This window comes from Macrotis lagotis, chromosome X (assembly GCF_037893015.1).
Source record: "Macrotis lagotis isolate mMagLag1 chromosome X, bilby.v1.9.chrom.fasta, whole genome shotgun sequence".
Lineage (NCBI taxonomy): Eukaryota > Metazoa > Chordata > Mammalia > Peramelemorphia > Peramelidae > Macrotis > Macrotis lagotis.
Genome location: NC_133666.1, coordinates 510505177 through 510523691, shown reverse-complemented (window position 1 = coordinate 510523691; position 18515 = coordinate 510505177). Strand labels below are relative to the sequence as shown.

The 18515-nt window shown below is 36.4% G+C and overlaps 1 protein-coding gene across 3 annotated transcripts in view; it reads left to right on the top strand.

Annotated features, from left to right (window-relative positions):
* CDKAL1 (CDKAL1 threonylcarbamoyladenosine tRNA methylthiotransferase) overlaps window positions 1-18515 on the top strand; it is a 172455-nt gene that overhangs the window by 68394 nt on the left and 85546 nt on the right. For all 3 annotated transcript variants that reach the window (XM_074206951.1, XM_074206950.1, XM_074206949.1), the window contains one exon: window positions 18296-18380. In XM_074206951.1, the coding sequence (XP_074063052.1) occupies window positions 18296-18380 (85 nt within the window). The remainder of the gene's footprint in view (window positions 1-18295; window positions 18381-18515) is intronic.

The window sequence follows — 18515 nt, the reverse complement described above, 5'->3', positions numbered from 1 at the left end:
ATACAAAGAGCAGCTATCATTGAGATTCAGTTGCTGAGCTTGAGATAATTCTTTAAAGATGGTTAGTGCTGACTGTAGAATATGTATATGAATATCATCAACCATTATCTTCCCCATAAGATTTCACAAATATGCTTACATTCTCACTTGAGATTGTCTTTTCCAGTCATCTCTAGGCGGAGAAGGAAATTGTAGCTATGGATATGTAAATAGCTTAGTGATAGTTGTATCTATACTATGAATTGCCCTATTTAACAAAATTTTTGTGCTTCTGCTAAAAATAACTTTAAAATAAGCCTCACATACCTTGGGAAATATTAGCACCTTTCAAGTATCTGGTTACTTTAGCTTTGTGTTGGAATTTACATTGCAGAATAGTTACTAATTTCAAAGAGTAATATTGTTTCTTATACCTATTTAAAATATATTTATGCTTATATAAAGCTCTAGTTTTTGTTCTTAACTTTACCTTTGATAATTTTATGTCAGTGACTGAAAATAAATAATAGATTTGTTTTAAAAAGAAAGTACACACTTTGTGATGCACACCTTTATTATTAATGCAAAAAGTCATTAATGACATGACACTGTTATACATGAACATAGATGGATGTTTTAAATTCATAGATTACTTAGATTACTGTAAAATGTCTAATGTGTTATGTTAATTAAAATACATATTTGAAATTAGAAATAAATTAACTAAAATTTTTCCTAGGGATAAGTAAGTCAGTAGAAAAGAAAAAAAAATGGTTCAGTAGAAAGAACCTTGCTTATAAAGTTGATGAACTTGGGTTTGAATCCTAGCTTTGGCATTTACTTCTAAAGTTCCTTCTAATTCTTACACCATGTGATTTGATGATCCTGTTGCACTGAGAAATTAAATCTAGATTTCCATGTGTTTCATATGAATCTCTCTCTGGAAGACGAGATTTTTTTTTTTTCATATGCCCCAAACATTCTTATTTCTAAATATTCTGGGACATATTTGTTAAAGAAATTCAGTTGTGGGCTTATGGATCCCACAAGAGTGAGGCTCTTTCTTTAAAGAGAATTTAGGGATGGGAGTGGGAAATAACTCTTTACAGATTGAAACTTCAAAATATTACTTATGAAATTATACCTTTAATGCTGTTTAGTATATTATATAGTATACTGTTTCAATAAAGCAATGTACCAAAATGTCCCCAAAACTTCACGATAAACTAGAATTTTTAATCCAATTCATGTACTTTGAAATAAATTTGCCAAGTGGTTTTAAGTATGTATTTTATATTATTTCAAATTGATTCTATTTACTAAAGAAAATCTAAGATCCTCAGGAAGACCTACCCATTTTGGAATTACGTATTTGACCCATCCTATGCAAACTTACCCATACATGCAAACATTGGGTGCTTTATACAAATATCACCACCTGAATTTTTTATTTGTGTTTCTCAAAGAGTTTTAAGTATAATTTGCATTAATGACTTGGTTCATTTAGCTTTTATAGATTAAGCATTCAAAAGCTCTGGATTTGAAAGATTATATAGTGTATAGTAAATAAAAAAAGTCCCATGAAAAGTAATGTTCCCAGGATAAGTCTGTTTCAGATATTTAAATATAGTTTGCATATTGAATCTAGTGCTGTGATTATTAACCCAACTGTAATTGCAGTTGAGGAAAATTTGCATAAAAAAGACCTTTTCCTTAGAAACATAATGTATAATGAACAAAAGTTAACTCCTTGTACATATCAGTAATTTGAGGGAGAGCCTAAGCTATCATGGGAAGCAAGAAAAATGCTATTTTGACAGCCATTCCTTTTCATGATACAAGTTGAATCAACCTTTGTTTACAAATCTTAGGTACAAAATCCTTGGAGTGGTCCATGTAGCCTAATTTTTTTCTTTCTTGGCCTGGTTACTTACCATAGATTTGAAATAAAGTTAACCATTTTAAGGTACCATTGCTAGTACTGTTACACTATTATAAACTCTTTCTCTCTGGTATTTACTGGTTACTACCTAGGCATTTGGAAATTCTGCTCAAGAGTGGTATGTTTCCAAAAAAAAAAGTGGTATGCTTCTATTGGAAAAAGTTAATCCTGTTAAACATTTAATTTTTTTTTGAACTATTCAGATAATTTTCATGTTACAAAGGGAGTAATGGATGGAACCATGTTTGCCTGAAATTTGGAAAGACAGATGAAAATCACATCTCTCTTTTAGTTCTTCCATCTGTGGTTAAACTGTGCAAATGTGTTGGTAAGGACATTGTTGTAACCTTTTTATTTGAACACTTTGATTAATTTCATTGACATTCTTCATCAAACCCATTGTAGATGTGTCTTTCAGGATAAATACAGTCTGTTTGTTCAAATACAAATTTTTAAATGCTATAGTTTCTTTTATCACTTGGGTAGTATTCCAGTATCTTTCCTTGCTTATATGATTGGAGTTTTCTGAGATAATGTAAGCCCTATTATTTGAAATACTCAGGCAGTATCAGATTATCAGGGATTATTGCCTCATTGGGAAAGGGGTTGAATTATATTGTTTCTTAAGGACTATTCTAATTTATATTCTGATGATCAAATATTATTTAAGAATATTCTTTTTTTTTTGGCAAGACAAATGGGGTTAAATGACTTCCCCAGGCCCACACAGCTAGGCAATTATTAAGTGCCTGAGGCAGGATTTGAACTCAGGTACTCCTGACTTCAGGGCCCGTGCTCTATCCACTGCATCACCTAGCTGCCCTATTTAAGAATATTCTGTTTGAGGGGTGGCTAGGTGTCGTAGTGGATAAAGCTCTGGCCCTGGGTTCAAATCCGGTCTCAGACACTTAATAATTACCTAGCTGTGTGGCTGTGGGCAAGCCACTTAACCCTGTTTGCCTTGCAAAAACCTTTAAAAAAAAGAATATTCTGTTTGGATGATTTTCAGTTCTACAAATGAATGCATGAAAAAGTATTTATTAAGTAGTGAGTACTGAATATCATGCAAAGTATTAGAGATACAAACATAAAAGCAGAGAGAGGCCCTGCCATCAGGGAATTTAACTAGGAGGGGAAAAAGATATCTAGCGTGGGAAACCTTGAACTGGGACCTCCATTCTCTTCACTCCTTAATTGATTCCTGATTATTTTTTGAGAAGTAGTATAGCATAATGGATAGTTGCCTTTGCATCCAGGAAGGCTTGAGTTCAAATCTTGTCACTGATACATACTAGCTGTGGGATCCTGGGTAAGTCATTTAACTATTCCCAAGGCAACTGAAAACCATAAATGGAGATGGTACCAAACCTGATCTGCTTAGTTGATGAAATTTCCTCATCCAAGAATTCTCTATACCAGTGAAATCAAAACTTTAGTCCTTACCCTTGCATTTAGTATTTTTTTCCCTTATTTATTTTTAAAATGGATTCAAAAATTTCTTTAAATTCCCAATTCATTTAAAATGTGAAATTTAAAAATATTATAACTCACAAATTATTTCTCTTGTTTTTTTTCTCATTAATTCTACAATACAAATTAGTAATGGTTCACTTTAATGCAGTAAACATTTATTAAGTATCCATGCAGAGCAAGCCACTGTGAGAATATAGGCCCTACCCCAAAAAGCAAGGCAGAGACAGGGAGCATGATACTATATACTATATCTTTCTTATTTTCTCTCTCCTCTCTTCCTTTCACAATAGAAGATAATTTGAAGAGGTAGAAAGCACCAACAAGGGAGATGATGTGGCACCTTACACTTTACAGTCTTGGTAATTGCTAATTGTGTGACTGATTCTTCATCCATAGTCCAGTGGAGAATAATCAAGGATATTTAGTTTCTTCATGTATTAGGTTTATTTTTCTATCAGTATATTTTTTCAGATGCAAATCCTGAGTCATAGTTTTAAGTGGACATGCTGGTTTCTGATAAATATCCCCCCCCCCCCAAACTTCAGCCATTCCCCATCATCCAGGAAATATAATGAAAATACAGCATATTATGTTTTCCTGTTGGCTTTTTTGGGGGGAGGGGGAATGCAGTACAATTCAATTAGTCACTCATGCTACTTGTGGCCACTTGGAGGCAGCACTACTTTAGGAACAACTGAAGGATACTTTTTTTTTTCCCCATTCTATTTTGCGTTACTAGGTTTTCTCCCCTTAAAAGATTACTTAAATCAGACCTTTTTTTCCTAGGTGAAGGAATTCCCCTAACAAAACAGTTGAATTATATTTGTGAAATAGAACTTTAAAATTGTAGTTTTTGACATTTGCTCTCAATCATTAGAAGAGAATTAACAGAATTAATTTCTAGGAAATTGACATTAATTAGTAAGCTAAAGATATTGATTTGTTTCAAATTCAAAAATAGCATTTACAAAACATTTGGTCAGAAACAGTGTTTCCTCTAAAATTGTTGAAACATTCAAAATATAGTAGTTATAAAACATAATCATTCAAAAGTTAGTGTTGTAATCAGATAAAACTTATAACAAAGTTAATATCACAGAAGAAGTGCAATTTTAGAGTTGGAAAAACATTTTTGAAAGGATTATCTGGTCCATTCTTTTCAAGGTCTGTGTGACCTGTGGGTGAGTCATTTAACTGTCCCCAAGGCAACTGAAAACCATAAATTCAGGAGATGGTACCAATCCTGATCTGCATAGTTGATGAAACTTGTTAGTTATAGAACTGAAACCTTAGGTCTTCTGCTTCAAATTTAATAATTAAACAAGTGATATATCTCTATGTGTTAATGATAGGCATAGTCAATACTGTTGACTAACTGCAAATTAGGCACAAATATTAAGGAGATAGGAAGCACTAATGACAAATTTCCAATTCTTCTTGTTTATATTAGGGCCAGAAAATTTCTTTTTGATAATTCTGCTGTGTTTAATTGTTGTCTTTTTGGATGATTCTCAGTTCTACAAATGAACGCATGAAAAAGTATTTATTAAGCACTGGGTACTTGAATACTGTGCAAAGTATTAGAGATACAAAGATAAAAACAGAGACAGGCCCTGCCATCTGGGAATTTAGCCAGGAGGAGAAAAAGATATCTAGGGTGCGAAAACTTGAGACCTCCACTCTCTTGATTCTTTAATCACTTTCAGGGGCTGCACTATCTCTCCCCACCCCTCTGCTGTGCAGTTCATCTCTAGACTCTCCTCATTTCCTGAATTCTTTGCTATAATCCTATCTCCAAGAATTCTTTCCCTCAAGCCTCAACTCTGTAATATGGCTGTTTAGCAAACTGGAGAAAAATCTTAAAACTGTACTGATGGGGGCTACGATGGATTTTCTTTAGCATGATCTCAGATGAGCCCTCATTGCAGCAAGGCATTCCTTTATCTGACTCATTCCATTCATCACAGTAGTTTTGCCAAACCATTTTCAATCTCCTTAAAACTCATAGGCCCTGCTCTCCTAGCCTCTCAATGAAAGCCTTGCCATATATTTCACTAAAAAATTTGAGGCCATTTGATGAAGTTTCCTATTCTACTCTCTTCCTTCTGCCACTGTCTCACATGAAGTGGTGGCCCTTCTAGCCAAGGCCAGAGGAACAAGTGATTCCATTCCATCCAATCTTTTCCAACAGATTGTTCCTTCTCTCATTTCTACTCTCACTTAATCTTCATTCTCTCTTTGTCTAACAGCTATAGTTCTTTTTTTTTAATATAAGCAGTGGGGTTAAGTGACTTGCCCAAGGTCACACAGCTAGGTAACTATTATGTTTCTGAGACTGAATTTGAACTCAGGTCCTCCTGACTCCAGGCTGATTCTCTATCCACTGGGCCATCTAGCTGCCCCTATAGTTCTTGCTTTAAGTAAATTCATATTATGCAAATTTTATGTAAATAATTCTGAAAGAAATCTGCACAAAACACTACCCTATCTTAACTTTCCTTTATAGTATTGTGCTTTCTCTCCATTCCTGCCTCTGTCTTGCATTCTGCATTCTCTAAACTTCATAAAAAAAAATCCTTAAAAAAAAACCTTCAAGTGAAATCAGAAGATCAGGTTTATAGGACTACCAGTGCTGCTGCCAAGTCCACCTGCCTGCTTTTCCAGCCCATGTGTCTATCTTTGTACTCCTCCTACTGCCTACTCCCTTGTTGTTTTTCTGTTCTGTCCTATCTATGTCTGTCTCCCATGTTTCTATTTCCCACCTTTTTTTCTTCCTCTTGGTTCAAATCAGACCTTCACATGGCTGGCCAGCCTTCTCTGTGTTCCTCCTTTTGCTCTCTGACCCTTACTCCAAATTATCCTTGAACCCTGTGCTGTCCCTCTCCCTCTGGGGTACTTCCTGCCTTCTTTCCCCCCTTCCTTCTTTCCCCACATCTGGAGCAAATTTGCCATAGATAAAAACCACTTTTTGTAGACATGTAAAGTGAGACCTAGATGTGTAGTACTTCCCTACTGCTTATACACATTCCCATGATTCCCCCATCCTCAAAGGAACTCTCACTTGATCTGTCCATCCTCATTAGCTTGCCTTTATTTTTCCCTGCTTTGTGTGTCTGAATTTTTTTAGAAAGCTGTCTGCAATGGGTACCTCCACTTCCTTTCCTCTTACTATTGATGACTTATTATTCAACCAGGATTGCTCTTTCCAAAGTTACTAATGATTTCTCAATTGCTAAATCTAATATACCTTTCTCATCCTTGACCTCTCTGTAGTCTTTGATACTCAGTAACTTTCTATACTTTAATATTCTTATCCAGATTTTTGTGATACTATTCTCTTGTTGGTTCTATTCCTAGTTTTCAGACCTTGCATTCTTAGTCATATTTGCTGGATTTTTATCTAGGTTATGCCTGACACCCTTGTGTGTCTCCCAAGATTCTCCTCTGCACTCTTTTCTTTTTCTATTCTGTTTCACTTGGTGGTCTCATCAGTTCTCATGAATTCATTTACCATCTCAGTTATAGCTGTTTTTATTTCTACTCATCCAGCAATGACCTGTCTGCTATCAAGTCTCATATAATCAATTGGCTATTGGACAGAACTAGATATCTTACAAATAGACATATTAAACGCAACATGTCCAGAATGGTACTGAAATATTTTCTCCCAAACTCTTCTCCCTTTCAAACTTTTCTGTTATTATTGAGGTTCTCTCCATCCTTCCATTTTCCCAGACTTACAACCTTTGTATTATCCTTGACTCCTTATTCTTTTTCTTCTCCTATTTCCATTTTGTTTGTCAAATCTTATCACTCCTACTTTGTTTTGTTTTGTTTTTTTAGGTTTTTGCAAGGCAAATGGGGTTAAGTGGATTGCCCAAGGCCACACAACTAGGCAATTATTAAGTGTCTGAGTTCCCATTTGAACTCAGGCACTCCTGACTCCAGGGCCAGTACTCTATCCACTGCACCACCTAGCCGCCTCCAAACCTTTCATTTTTATGGATAAGGAAATTGAAGCTTGAGTAGTGAAGAGATCTGCCCAAAGGTACATAGGTAATGACTAGTAGAGCCAAAATTGCAGTGCACCAAATTTGAATGTAACACCAATTTGAGTGAATTTTCCACTATTTTGTCATGGCTATTCTTAAGTCTAAGAAGACTCAAGAACATCAAAATTTCAATTCCTCTGATGTCACTGAAATGACTTCTTTACTGGAGTTAGTCTCCTAACTTTCTCCCTTCTCCCACTTGAAGTGTGTATATTAGCCACTAAGACATCATTGAGAAAAGAAGAGAGTTTTATTTAATTTGGTCAATATCCAGCCATTCATTAAGAAAAAAAATTCTGCATACCAGTTAACATTATTGCAAATCATGTCAGAAGAAAAAGACAAGAAAGTATTAAAAGGTGACAAATAATTTTATAGTTTAAAATACTTTTTAATTGTTTAATTACATTTGTTCACTTAACAGTTGGCACATAGTAGGTCTTTAATTAATGCTGTCAAATTGAATTTGATATTTTTGGCATTTTAGCATAAACTTGAAAGTTTTGTCCAACAAATTTTTTTTGTTATTTCTTTGAAGGTTTCTCATTCCAAGTTAATATGTTTATGTAAGTGTAGTTTCATATGCTATCTTAAAGGCATAAATAAATAATAGAGACCCATGTATTACATCCTTGACAAGAATACTATTTTGCTGAAGACATATGGTTAGTCATTAGTTATATTCTATGCCACCTTACTCATTTAACTGTACCATCTGTTAAAACTGTGATAGAGATCAGTAGAGAGGAAGCCTATAATTTTTCACTTTGTGAATATGGAATGAATGAGAATATGCCAGAAGTTGCCTGCAGTTAAGTACTTTACAAGTGGTTTAACCAAACAATTGAAACTAGCATTCATTACCATGGAAAACCCAAGCAAAGAAGAAGCAGGATATTGGTTTTTTCAAGTTTGTTATCTGCTCTAAAAAAGAATAATGCATAAAAAATTATAAAATCCATGTAATTACATTCTTAAGATCTGCCTGATATTCTTTATATAGTCACTATATGTTGGTATTTGTTCTTTGTGATTTCAGTCAGTATGAGGGAGGAAAAAATGTTTTTTAGTGTTATTAAAAAACTTGGCACAGCCAAGGAAATTCACACTCTCTCCCCACAAAACACATCGTCTTCTTGCCTTCATGGTCATTGTTGACTCTTCCCTGACATACATCTCTATTTATGTTACTTTTTTACCTTCTACTCCTGTCTCAATGCCACTCTCTATCCTGGAGTAGTGATTCTTGCCCTACCTTTCCCACTTACCATAGCTTGATCTGGAGCAAATCACTTAACTAGACTTCAGTGCCTTATCTGTGGAATGAGGTTCTCCAGAGTCCTAACACTGCTCCTTTATCACCAGTGACTGATCCTAGGGCATGAGAGAAGAATTCAGAGTCTTGGTTTTGGGTGTGTCCTACCTACTCTCCTTTTGTCAGCCTTCCATTCCTTATATTGTTCTTCAGATATGTATTGCAATTTGCTTATATTCTGGTATGACTTGTGCTGTAGAAATTGGGATTGGAGAATAAGGTTTTGTTTTTTTTTAAGTTTTTGCAAGGCATTGAGGTTGAGTGGCTTGGCCAAGGCCATACAGCTAGGTAATTATTAAGCGTCTGAGGCTGGATTTGAACTCAGGTACTCCTGACTCCAGGGCCGGTGCTTTATGCACTTCGCCACCTAGCCACCCCTGGAGAGTAATTTATAATCTTAGTTTCCTCCCTATTCAGAGTGCTTATTGTTAAAGACTGTTAAGGGATCCCTGAACTTGTCTTATTTAAGTTGTCATATTTTCCAGAAACATAGATCATGGAGGCCATGAATGTGTGAACACTTCCCACCCCATCCCTACCTTCCTCATAACTCAGTTTACATATTTTGTTGTCCAAACTAGACTTTCTGAATGTCCTTGTGAATCAAGAAGATAGGTGCAAGATAGGTGTCAGACAAGATAGGTTTGTGCAGCTGGTACCCTTGTAGATAAGGAGATCATCATATCTTTATGGTGTAGTATTCCCAAAATGCCTTCACTTGCTTTTCCCCTTTGGGTGGGATTTTGTCCTTTTCCTACCTTTACTGTCCCTTTCTCCTTCTATGCCACACCTGTTTAGGTAGAGATTCTAATATCTTCTTGTCCTGCTGTCATAAATATGCAAACTTCTGTATAGATTGTGAACTCTTTGGGTTCCACATGCACTTTCATTTCTCTTGTAATAACGTAGTTTTGAAAAATACATAGTATTTAACTAACATAGTATTAGAAGCTTATTTCAAAAAGCATAATCTGAAACACAATTTAAGAATTATATAGTTAACTATATTATGTTGAGACAGATTATCTTCCAAGTTCCTTTGTTGGGGAATTTGGGGAACTATTTTGCTATTGGTCTAGCTGATATCTTTGGCTTCAGTTTTTTTCTCTTTAGCACATTTAATTATTTCTTTGTAGCCTATTTTTCTTGCTTCCTCTCTGTAGCCTCACTAAGGTTTGACTTCTAAAGGTTTGCCAGAAGAGCAAGTTGGAATTGGAATATAGTGAGGTAGAAATTCAATAGATTATGATCAGATAGGAGAATTTGAGAATTTGTGAACATGGAGGTGATGCATTTATGGATGATAGTAAGATGAAATTAAGTTTGTTTCTTCATGAATTTTACACTCATTTAACTTATTTTAAAGTCTATGACTAAAACCTTATTTACTTTTATTTGCCTTTTAGATTAGACAACTATGTTAGCAAAATATTTTGCTTTGTAAATAGTGTTCACTGACCCACATCTCTACCTTTATGTTGAAGTCCTCAGGGTAAAATGAATATTGATTGTTTGTGATTTAGGGGAGTTAAGTTAATTCTTCTTTATATTTTCAAGCCTTCCATTGACAACTGAGGGCCGGCCAACGCCTTTCATGTTCAAGATTTAAAAAAATTAAAATAATTTGGGCCATCAGAAATGCAGATAACCTGAGGCTAAGGGAATTGATTCATTAGTCTTTCCTTGAATTTCTTAAAATAATGAAGATATTTCTTTTACTTTCTGACTTTGGTTTTTGGAATGAATACTCTGATTCCTCATAGTTAAGTGAAAAGAAATCCTGTGATTATGATCCAACTTTGCAGAATTATTCCTGAGAGTCTCATTAGTTTTGAACTTTCTAAGAATTTTAAGTGCTTGCAGAAATGAATATTAGATATTATTGCATGTGTGTTTATTATTCCAAAAGAAGTTCCTCAAATAGAGAACTCATGACTAGAGAAGCTTGTTTAAAGTTAAACTTGGAGGGGCGGCTGGCTAGGTGGAGCAGTGGATAGAGCACTGGTCCTGGAGTCAGGAATACCTGAGTTCAAATCTGTCTTCAAACACTTAATAATTACCTAGCTGTGTGGCCTTGGGAAAGCCACTTAACCCCATTGCCTTGCCAAAAACCTAAAAACAAAAATTAAAAGTTAAATTTGGGAAAAATTAAGGGGTTTAGATGGAAATGATTGCAGTTCACAGATTGGAAGGAGGTGTTAATTCCACTTCTTGTTCCACTCTTGGAATTAGTAACATTTTGTTGACCCATGATGTCTTTTTAGGGTTAATGAAAATGCTTTTAAAAAAGATGAGTTGAACAATGAACAAGTTCTTAGAAAATGAATTTATGGTTGCTGTATTATTTCTGGATAACAACAGGAGAAAGGTAGCCATGTTTTCAACTGAAAATGGTAACTTTGAGCTTTACAGAGTAAGGTAGCTTTGATATTTGTTGATTTTCAGCAAGTAAAAAAAAAATTCATTGGCATTTGTGAAGAATACTCTACCAGTGTCTGTTTTGCAGGCATTTGCACTAACTTTTATATAAGGTTTGATGACAGAGAATTTTTATTTTAAAAATTAGGATAAATATCTACTGAAGTATATAGTTGTATTTTCACTTTTTAACCTTAATGCATTTTCATTTAAATGTGTATTTTCAAATTATTTTTGTCTTAATTATAGAAGACTATTAGATTATTTGGAAGAGAAACAGCGATATAATTTGAGAAGTTGCTATGTGTAGGGACAGCCCTAAATATCTTGGGAGATGCTAATGTTGCTCTTTTTGGGAAGAGACACAGGTGAAGAGTAGTGTATTCTATTTTTCTCTAGCAGCTATTTGAATTTTTTAAGTACAAAGGTAATTGGTTTATAATTGAGTTATTGGTCATTGAACATATACTTAATTGGGTCACTGGGTACACAGGTAATAGGTCATTTGGTACATAGGTTATTGGCTTCATGGGTAATTGAGTCATTGGGTACAGAGATGGATCATAGGTTATATAAGTCATTGGGTACATAGGTAATTGGGTTTATTAGATCTATATATTATTGGATCATTGAGTCCATAGGTAATTGTGTCATAATTGAATTATTGGGTCCATAGGTCATTGGGTCATATTTGGGTCTTTGAATATTGGGTATATAAGTCATTGGGTACGTGGGATCATTTGATATATGTCATTGTGCCCATAATTGGGTCATTGTTATTGGGCATTTAGGTGATTGGATCATTGGGTCTATAGATTTCACTATTGTGTTATTGGATACATAAGATCTTTGAGTCATAACTCCATATTACCATAATTGACTCAATCATCAGGGATAGGGATAGAGTTAATTGAGGTATTGGGTCTGTATGTAATTGAGTCATTAAGTTCATAGATAATTGACGCATTTGGATACATAGATATTTGGGTCATAATTGTGTCCTTGAATATAGAAGTTATTGAATCATTTGGATAAATAGGTCATTGGATATTTGGGGAAAATGGGTCATAATTAGATCATTGTTCATTGAGGTCATAGTCAATTTATTGGGTATTGAGTCTATAGATTATAATTTAGTCATTTATTATTGGGCATATTTAAATTTGTTCCTTATCATTTTATTTTGTTTTGAATAGTTTGAACATGGTTTAGTGGTTTTATCTGATTTTTTTACTGGTTTCAACAAATTATGATTGGTTGCCCTAGTTTTGATCTGTTTGATCTAATTCTGACTGTTTTTACCAGGTCCAACTGGTTTTTAATGCTGTTAACCAACTCTATTCAGTTTGAGGTGTTTCTGATTACTTTGCACTGATCTGTGCTGGTTGGACTTCAGACCAATTTTAATTGGTTCTGACTGGTTTTAACTATTTTTAACCAGCTCTGACTAGTTTGAACCTGTTCAGACTAGAAAAATCATTTGACTTCTCTAGGTGTCAGTTTCTGTGTCTATTAACCTTCTAAAGTCAGAGATTTTGAATCTGAGTAACTGGGTGGATGATAACTTACAGTTTAGAATATGAGGAATTTTTCATTGCCATCAGTTATTCAAGTGTAGATAAGTTTTCATAGCTAAATAATGGTCAACCCTTTATAATGTCATAATACTTGACTAGCCCTCAAACAGTTGATGGTTTCCTTGCCAGATAGAACCACAATTCTATTAATTATAAATTAGTGCAGAGCATACTATAGTTTGAACTTCTCTTAAATGACTTTTTGGGACTTAATTTAGTCTTCATTCCAGAATCCATTTAAACTGTCTCTTTAATCATGTAGTTTTCCAGGGGTTTTAAGCTAAACTTTTTACCTTGTAGTTGGAAGAATCTTCTTCTTTTGTTGAACTCTGTTTCCTTGTTAATTCCTTATTTGCCTCAAGTTGAAGTCAGTCAGTCCCTAGCTTAAGCTCTAACTGAAAGAAGAGGTTTTGAATGCCATAAGACTCCTTTCAAGTGACAAAGCACCTGGTGCTGATTCTATTCTAGCTGAGATCTACAAGGTGGGGGTGGTCCATTGCTCATCCAGAATTGACTGAAATTTTCCAGGTTACATGACATGAAGAGGTTATCCACAAAGAATTCAAGGATGCCTTTTATCATCCATCTCTCTAAAGGTAAAGGGAATAGATTGTCTTGTGACAATCACAGGGGTATTACTCTTTTAGTCATTGCTGGTAAGATTCTTGCCAGGGTCCTTATCTATAGGCTGATCCTTCACCTGGAAGTTGGTCACCTTCCTGAGAGCCAGTGTGGCATCAGAAAGTGTCGAGGAACAGTTGATAAGGAGTTTGCTTCCCAACAACTCAGGAGGAATGCCAGGAGCAGAACTGAAGTCTTTATGCAACATTTGTAGTTCTGACCAAGGCCTTTGATACCATCAGTTGCAAGGGTTTATGGAAAATTATGTCAAAATTTGGTTGTCCAGAGAAGTTCATCAGTATTGTATGTCAGTTCCAAGATGGTGTGCATGTTTTGGACAGGGGACGATGTTTTTGAGATTTTCCAGTCACCAATGGAATGAAACAAGGATGTGTCCTTGCTCCCATACTTTTCAGCATGATGTTTTCAGCCATGTTATCAGACACCTTCAATGAGGATGAATATGGCCTCAAGGTCAGCTATTACACTGATGGCAAATTCTTTAACTTGAAAAGACTACATGCCAAGACCAAAGAGGAGGGAGTGACGGTGCATGATCTTCTGTTTCCAGATGACTGTACACTCAATGCTGCCTCTGAAGCTGAGATGCAATAAAGTATGGATTGATTCTTTGTTGCTTGTGCAAGTTTTGGTCTAGCAGTTAACACCAAGAAAACACAGGTGCTCCATCAGCCGGGACCACACAATCTATGTGTGGAACCGTCGATTACAGCAAATGGAAAAGCTTTGAATACTGTGGGCAAGTTCACTTACTTTGGCAGTGTCCTTTCCAAGGAGGTACTTATTGACAATGAGGTTGACACTCGCATTGCCAGAGCTAGCTCAGTATTTGAGAAACCTCTGAAAGTATGGGAGAGAAGAGCTAATAGACTGACTACCAAACTAAAGGTCTACAGAGCTGTTGTGTGGACCTCATTGCTATATGCCTGTGAAACCTGGGCAGTCTACAAGCGCCATGTCAGCAAACTGAATCGTTTCCATTTATATTGTCTTAGGAAGATTCTGAAGATCACCTGGGGCCAAGATGGCGACAGGAGAGGATCTTCTCTTAGGCGCTCTGTCTCTGATATTTCCAAACTTATAAAATAAGAACTCTAACTGAATTTTTGAGGGACAGAACCCACAGAGGGATCCAGTGAGCAATTCTCCAGCCCAAGGTAATCTGGAAAATAGGCTCTGCTCCATGGGGTTAGAGGGGTGGCCTGTCAGAGTGAAGGAACTTCAGCCTCCCAGAGGCAGCCCCAGGACACTGGGAGCCGAGGCTCACGGCAGCAGGGGCAGTTTCCTGACCTACACCCTGGGGAGTACAACTTTGGGGATCAGGGGAGGACCTCTGCCAGAGAGAGGGTGTGAAGCCTAGCTCTCAGGGCACTCCACAAGCAGCATGGCCACAGCAGCCCAGATCCAGGAACCAGAAGCAGGTGGAGCCGATAAGCACCAGCCCCAAGGCATGAGTGCTAAGCCTAGGTAGGGAAGTGGAGAGAGACTGCTGAGGTCTGTCCTCTGTCCCTGGAACAGGACTCTGGGCTTTTGACCACATTCAGATCCCGATCACAGTCTAGGACACCCATAGAATAGGAGGGGCCCCCTCCACCTCAGCCCCGTGGCAGAAGGGTGCACTAGTAGTCATTCACAGAGCCTCACACATGGAGATCCTTGTGTATGTGTCCCAATAACACCCAAAAGTTCAGGAAGCACCCCAAAACCAGCCATAGACTGGGGAAATGAGCAAACAGAGCAAAAAGAGGAACACCATTGAGAAATATTTTGTCTATGATCCCAAGAAGGATCAAAATACTCAATCTGAAGATGAGGAAGTCTAAGCTCCTGCATCTAACAAATCCAAGAAAAACAGAAATTGGGCTCAGGCTATGACAGAGCTCAGAAAAGACTTTGAAAATCAGGTAAGGGAGATGGAAGAAAAATTGAGAAAAGAAATGAGAGAGATGCAGGAAAAACATGAAAAAGTCAGCAGCTTAGTCAAGGAGATCCAAAAAATGCTGAAGAAAATAACATGTTAAAAACCAGCATAGGTCAAATGGATAAAACAGTTCAAAAAGTTATTGAGGAGAGGAATACTCTAAAAAGCAGAATTGGCCAGATAGAAAAAGAGATAAGAAAGCTCTCTGAGGAAAGAAATCCTTCAGTAGAATGGAATTGAAGGAGGCTGCTGATTTTTACAAGAAATCAAGACAATGCTTCAAAACCAAAAGAATGAAAAATTAGAAGAAAATGTGAAACATCTCATTGAAAAAAACAACTGATATGGAAAACAGATTTAGGAAAGATAATTTAAAAATTATTGGAATGCCTGAAAGTCATGATCAGGAAAAGAGCCTTGACATCATTTTCAAAGAATTTCTACAGGAAAATTACCCTGATATCCTAGAAGCAGAGGGCAAAATAGAAATGGAGAGAATCCACCAATCTCCCTGAGAAAGGGATCCAAAAAAAACAACCCCCTGGGAATATTATAGCCAAGTTCCAGAACTCCCAAGTCAAAGAGAAAATATTACAAGCAGCAAGAAGAATACTATTCAAATATTGTGGAGCTGCAGTCAGGATCACATAGGACCTAGCAGAAACTACATTAAAGGCTTGTAGGGCTTGGAATATAATATTCTGGAAGGCAAAAGAGCTTGGAATGCAACCAAAAATCAACTACCCAGCAAAGCTGAATGTCCTCTTCCAGGGAAAAAGATGGACTTTCAATGAACCAGGGGAATTTCAAATGTTCCTGTTGGAAATGGCCAGAGCTGAACAGAAAGTTCGATCTTCAAATACAGGACTCAGGTGAAGCATAGAGAGTGGAGGAGAGGGATAAAATATGAGGGCCTTAATGATGATGAACTACATGTATTCCTGCATAGAAAAATGATACTGATAATGTTCATAAGAAAATTCTCATTTAATAGTGCAGGTAGAAGGAGCTTTTATAGATGAAGCACAGGAGAGAGCTGAATTTGTAGATATGCTATAGTGTAAAAATGGAGTCAATGGCTAAAAGGGAAATGTAATGGGAGAAAGAAAATGGAAAGGTGGAATAGGTTAAGATATTTCATATAAGTTTTTTTTTATTACTATGAGCTGTTGCAATGATATGGAAGGGGGGAAGGCAAGGGGGAATGAGGGAACCTTTGCTCTCATCAGAGATGGCTAGGAGAGGAAACAGCAAATATACTCAATGGGGTATAGACATCTGGAGTAAGAAGTAGGGGGGAGCAGGGGGAAGGGGTGGGGATGTGAATAAAGGAGGAGAGGATGGACCATGGGGGGGAGAGTGGTCAGATATAACACATTTTCTTTTTAATTTCTTGCAAGGGGCTGGGATTGGATGGCCTGTCCGGGACCATAGGGCCAGGGTTCTGTGCCTCTTGGCTCTAGGCCTGGGGAATCTGTCTGCTGCACCACTCAGCTACCCTACAGCACATTTAAGAAGAGGGACAAAGTGAAAGGAGAGAGAAAATATAGTATATGGTAGTGGGGAAGTACGAATGGAGGGAGTTGCGATCAGCAGTGGCAAAGGTAGAAAAAGCTTTTGTGGTGGACTTATCATAAAGAATGTGATCCACCCATGACAGAGCTGGAGGTGTTATAACACAGACTGAAGCACATTTATTATTATTATTATTATTATTATTATTATTATTATTATTATTATTATTATTATTATTATTAGGGGCAAATGGGGCTGGGTGGCTTGCTTGGGGCCACACAGCTGGGTGATTGCTGGGTGTCTGAGGCCAGATTTGGACCCAGTTGCTCCTGGATCAAGGGCTGGCACTCTGTCCGCTGTGCCACCTGGCTACCCCTACTATAATTATTATTATTATCATCACTATTATTTAATTACTTAATTACTTTTTTGGTTTTTGCAGGGCAATGGGTTTGGGGTGGCTTGCCCTGGGTCACACAGCTGGGTGATTGTTGGGTGTCTGGGGCCGGATTTGGGCTTGGGTGCTCCTGGCTCCAAGTGCTCTGTCCACTGTGCCACCTGGCTGCTCCCATCGTTATTATTATTATTATTATTAATTTAAATTTAAATTTTTTTCTCTTTACTTTATTGCTCATGCGGCTCTTTTTTGTGGGGGAGGGAATATTATGTTTACTCTTAAACAAGAATATTTTAGTAATGTATTAAAAAAAAATTTGAAGATCACCTGGCAGGAGAAGATACCAGACACTGAAGTCCTTTCTCGAGCTAAACTGCCTAGCATTCCAACATTACTACAGAGAGTACAACTACAATCGGCTGGACACATTGTTAGAATGCTAAATGTAAGCTTGCCCCAAAAAGTAATTTTTTGTAGAACTCACGGGAAGTGAGTTTAGGACAAGTACTCACAAGGGGGTCAGAAGAAGTGATATTGAGACACCCTGAAGGTCTCATTGAGTAGCTTTAGAATAGATTGTTCAGCATGGACGATACTGGCACAGGATTGCCAGGGATGGTGCTCCCTCATCAGTAAGGGTGCTCAACACTATGAACAAGGCAGAATTGAAGCAGCTCAAAGGAAATATGACATCCATAAAGTTTGGATTACCCATCTCAGGTGTTCACATAGCTTGTTTTTTGTCCAGCCTATGGAAAAGCAATCTGAGCTTGTATTGGTCTTATCAGCCATAGTCAGTCACACAGTAATTTGTCTCAAATGTAATAATGTTATTTTGGTCTTCTTCACTAACAAAGGACAAGAACCAACAATCCATTTCCTTATTCTTAATTCTTGTGACACTTCACCCATTCTCAGTGAATTTTCTAAGTTTATCAATTATATATCTATATATACACATCTCTCTCTCTGTGTGTGTGTATATATATATATATATATATATATATATATATATATAAAATTTAAAATTACAATTATTTTCATTGTTTTTCTTTTGTTTTCAGAAAATCCATCAGAAGCAGATTTGTGGTTGCTAAATAGTTGTACAGTGAAAAATCCAGCTGAAGATCACTTTAGAAACTCAATTAAGTAAGTGAACGTTGTTCATTTTTCCTTCCAAAGGAAATTGAGAATACTTTAAAAAGGAATAACTAAAACAATTCCTTATTTTTAGTAGTAACTTAAAAAATGTTTATTGGCTTGTACTGAGTTGCATTTACTTTT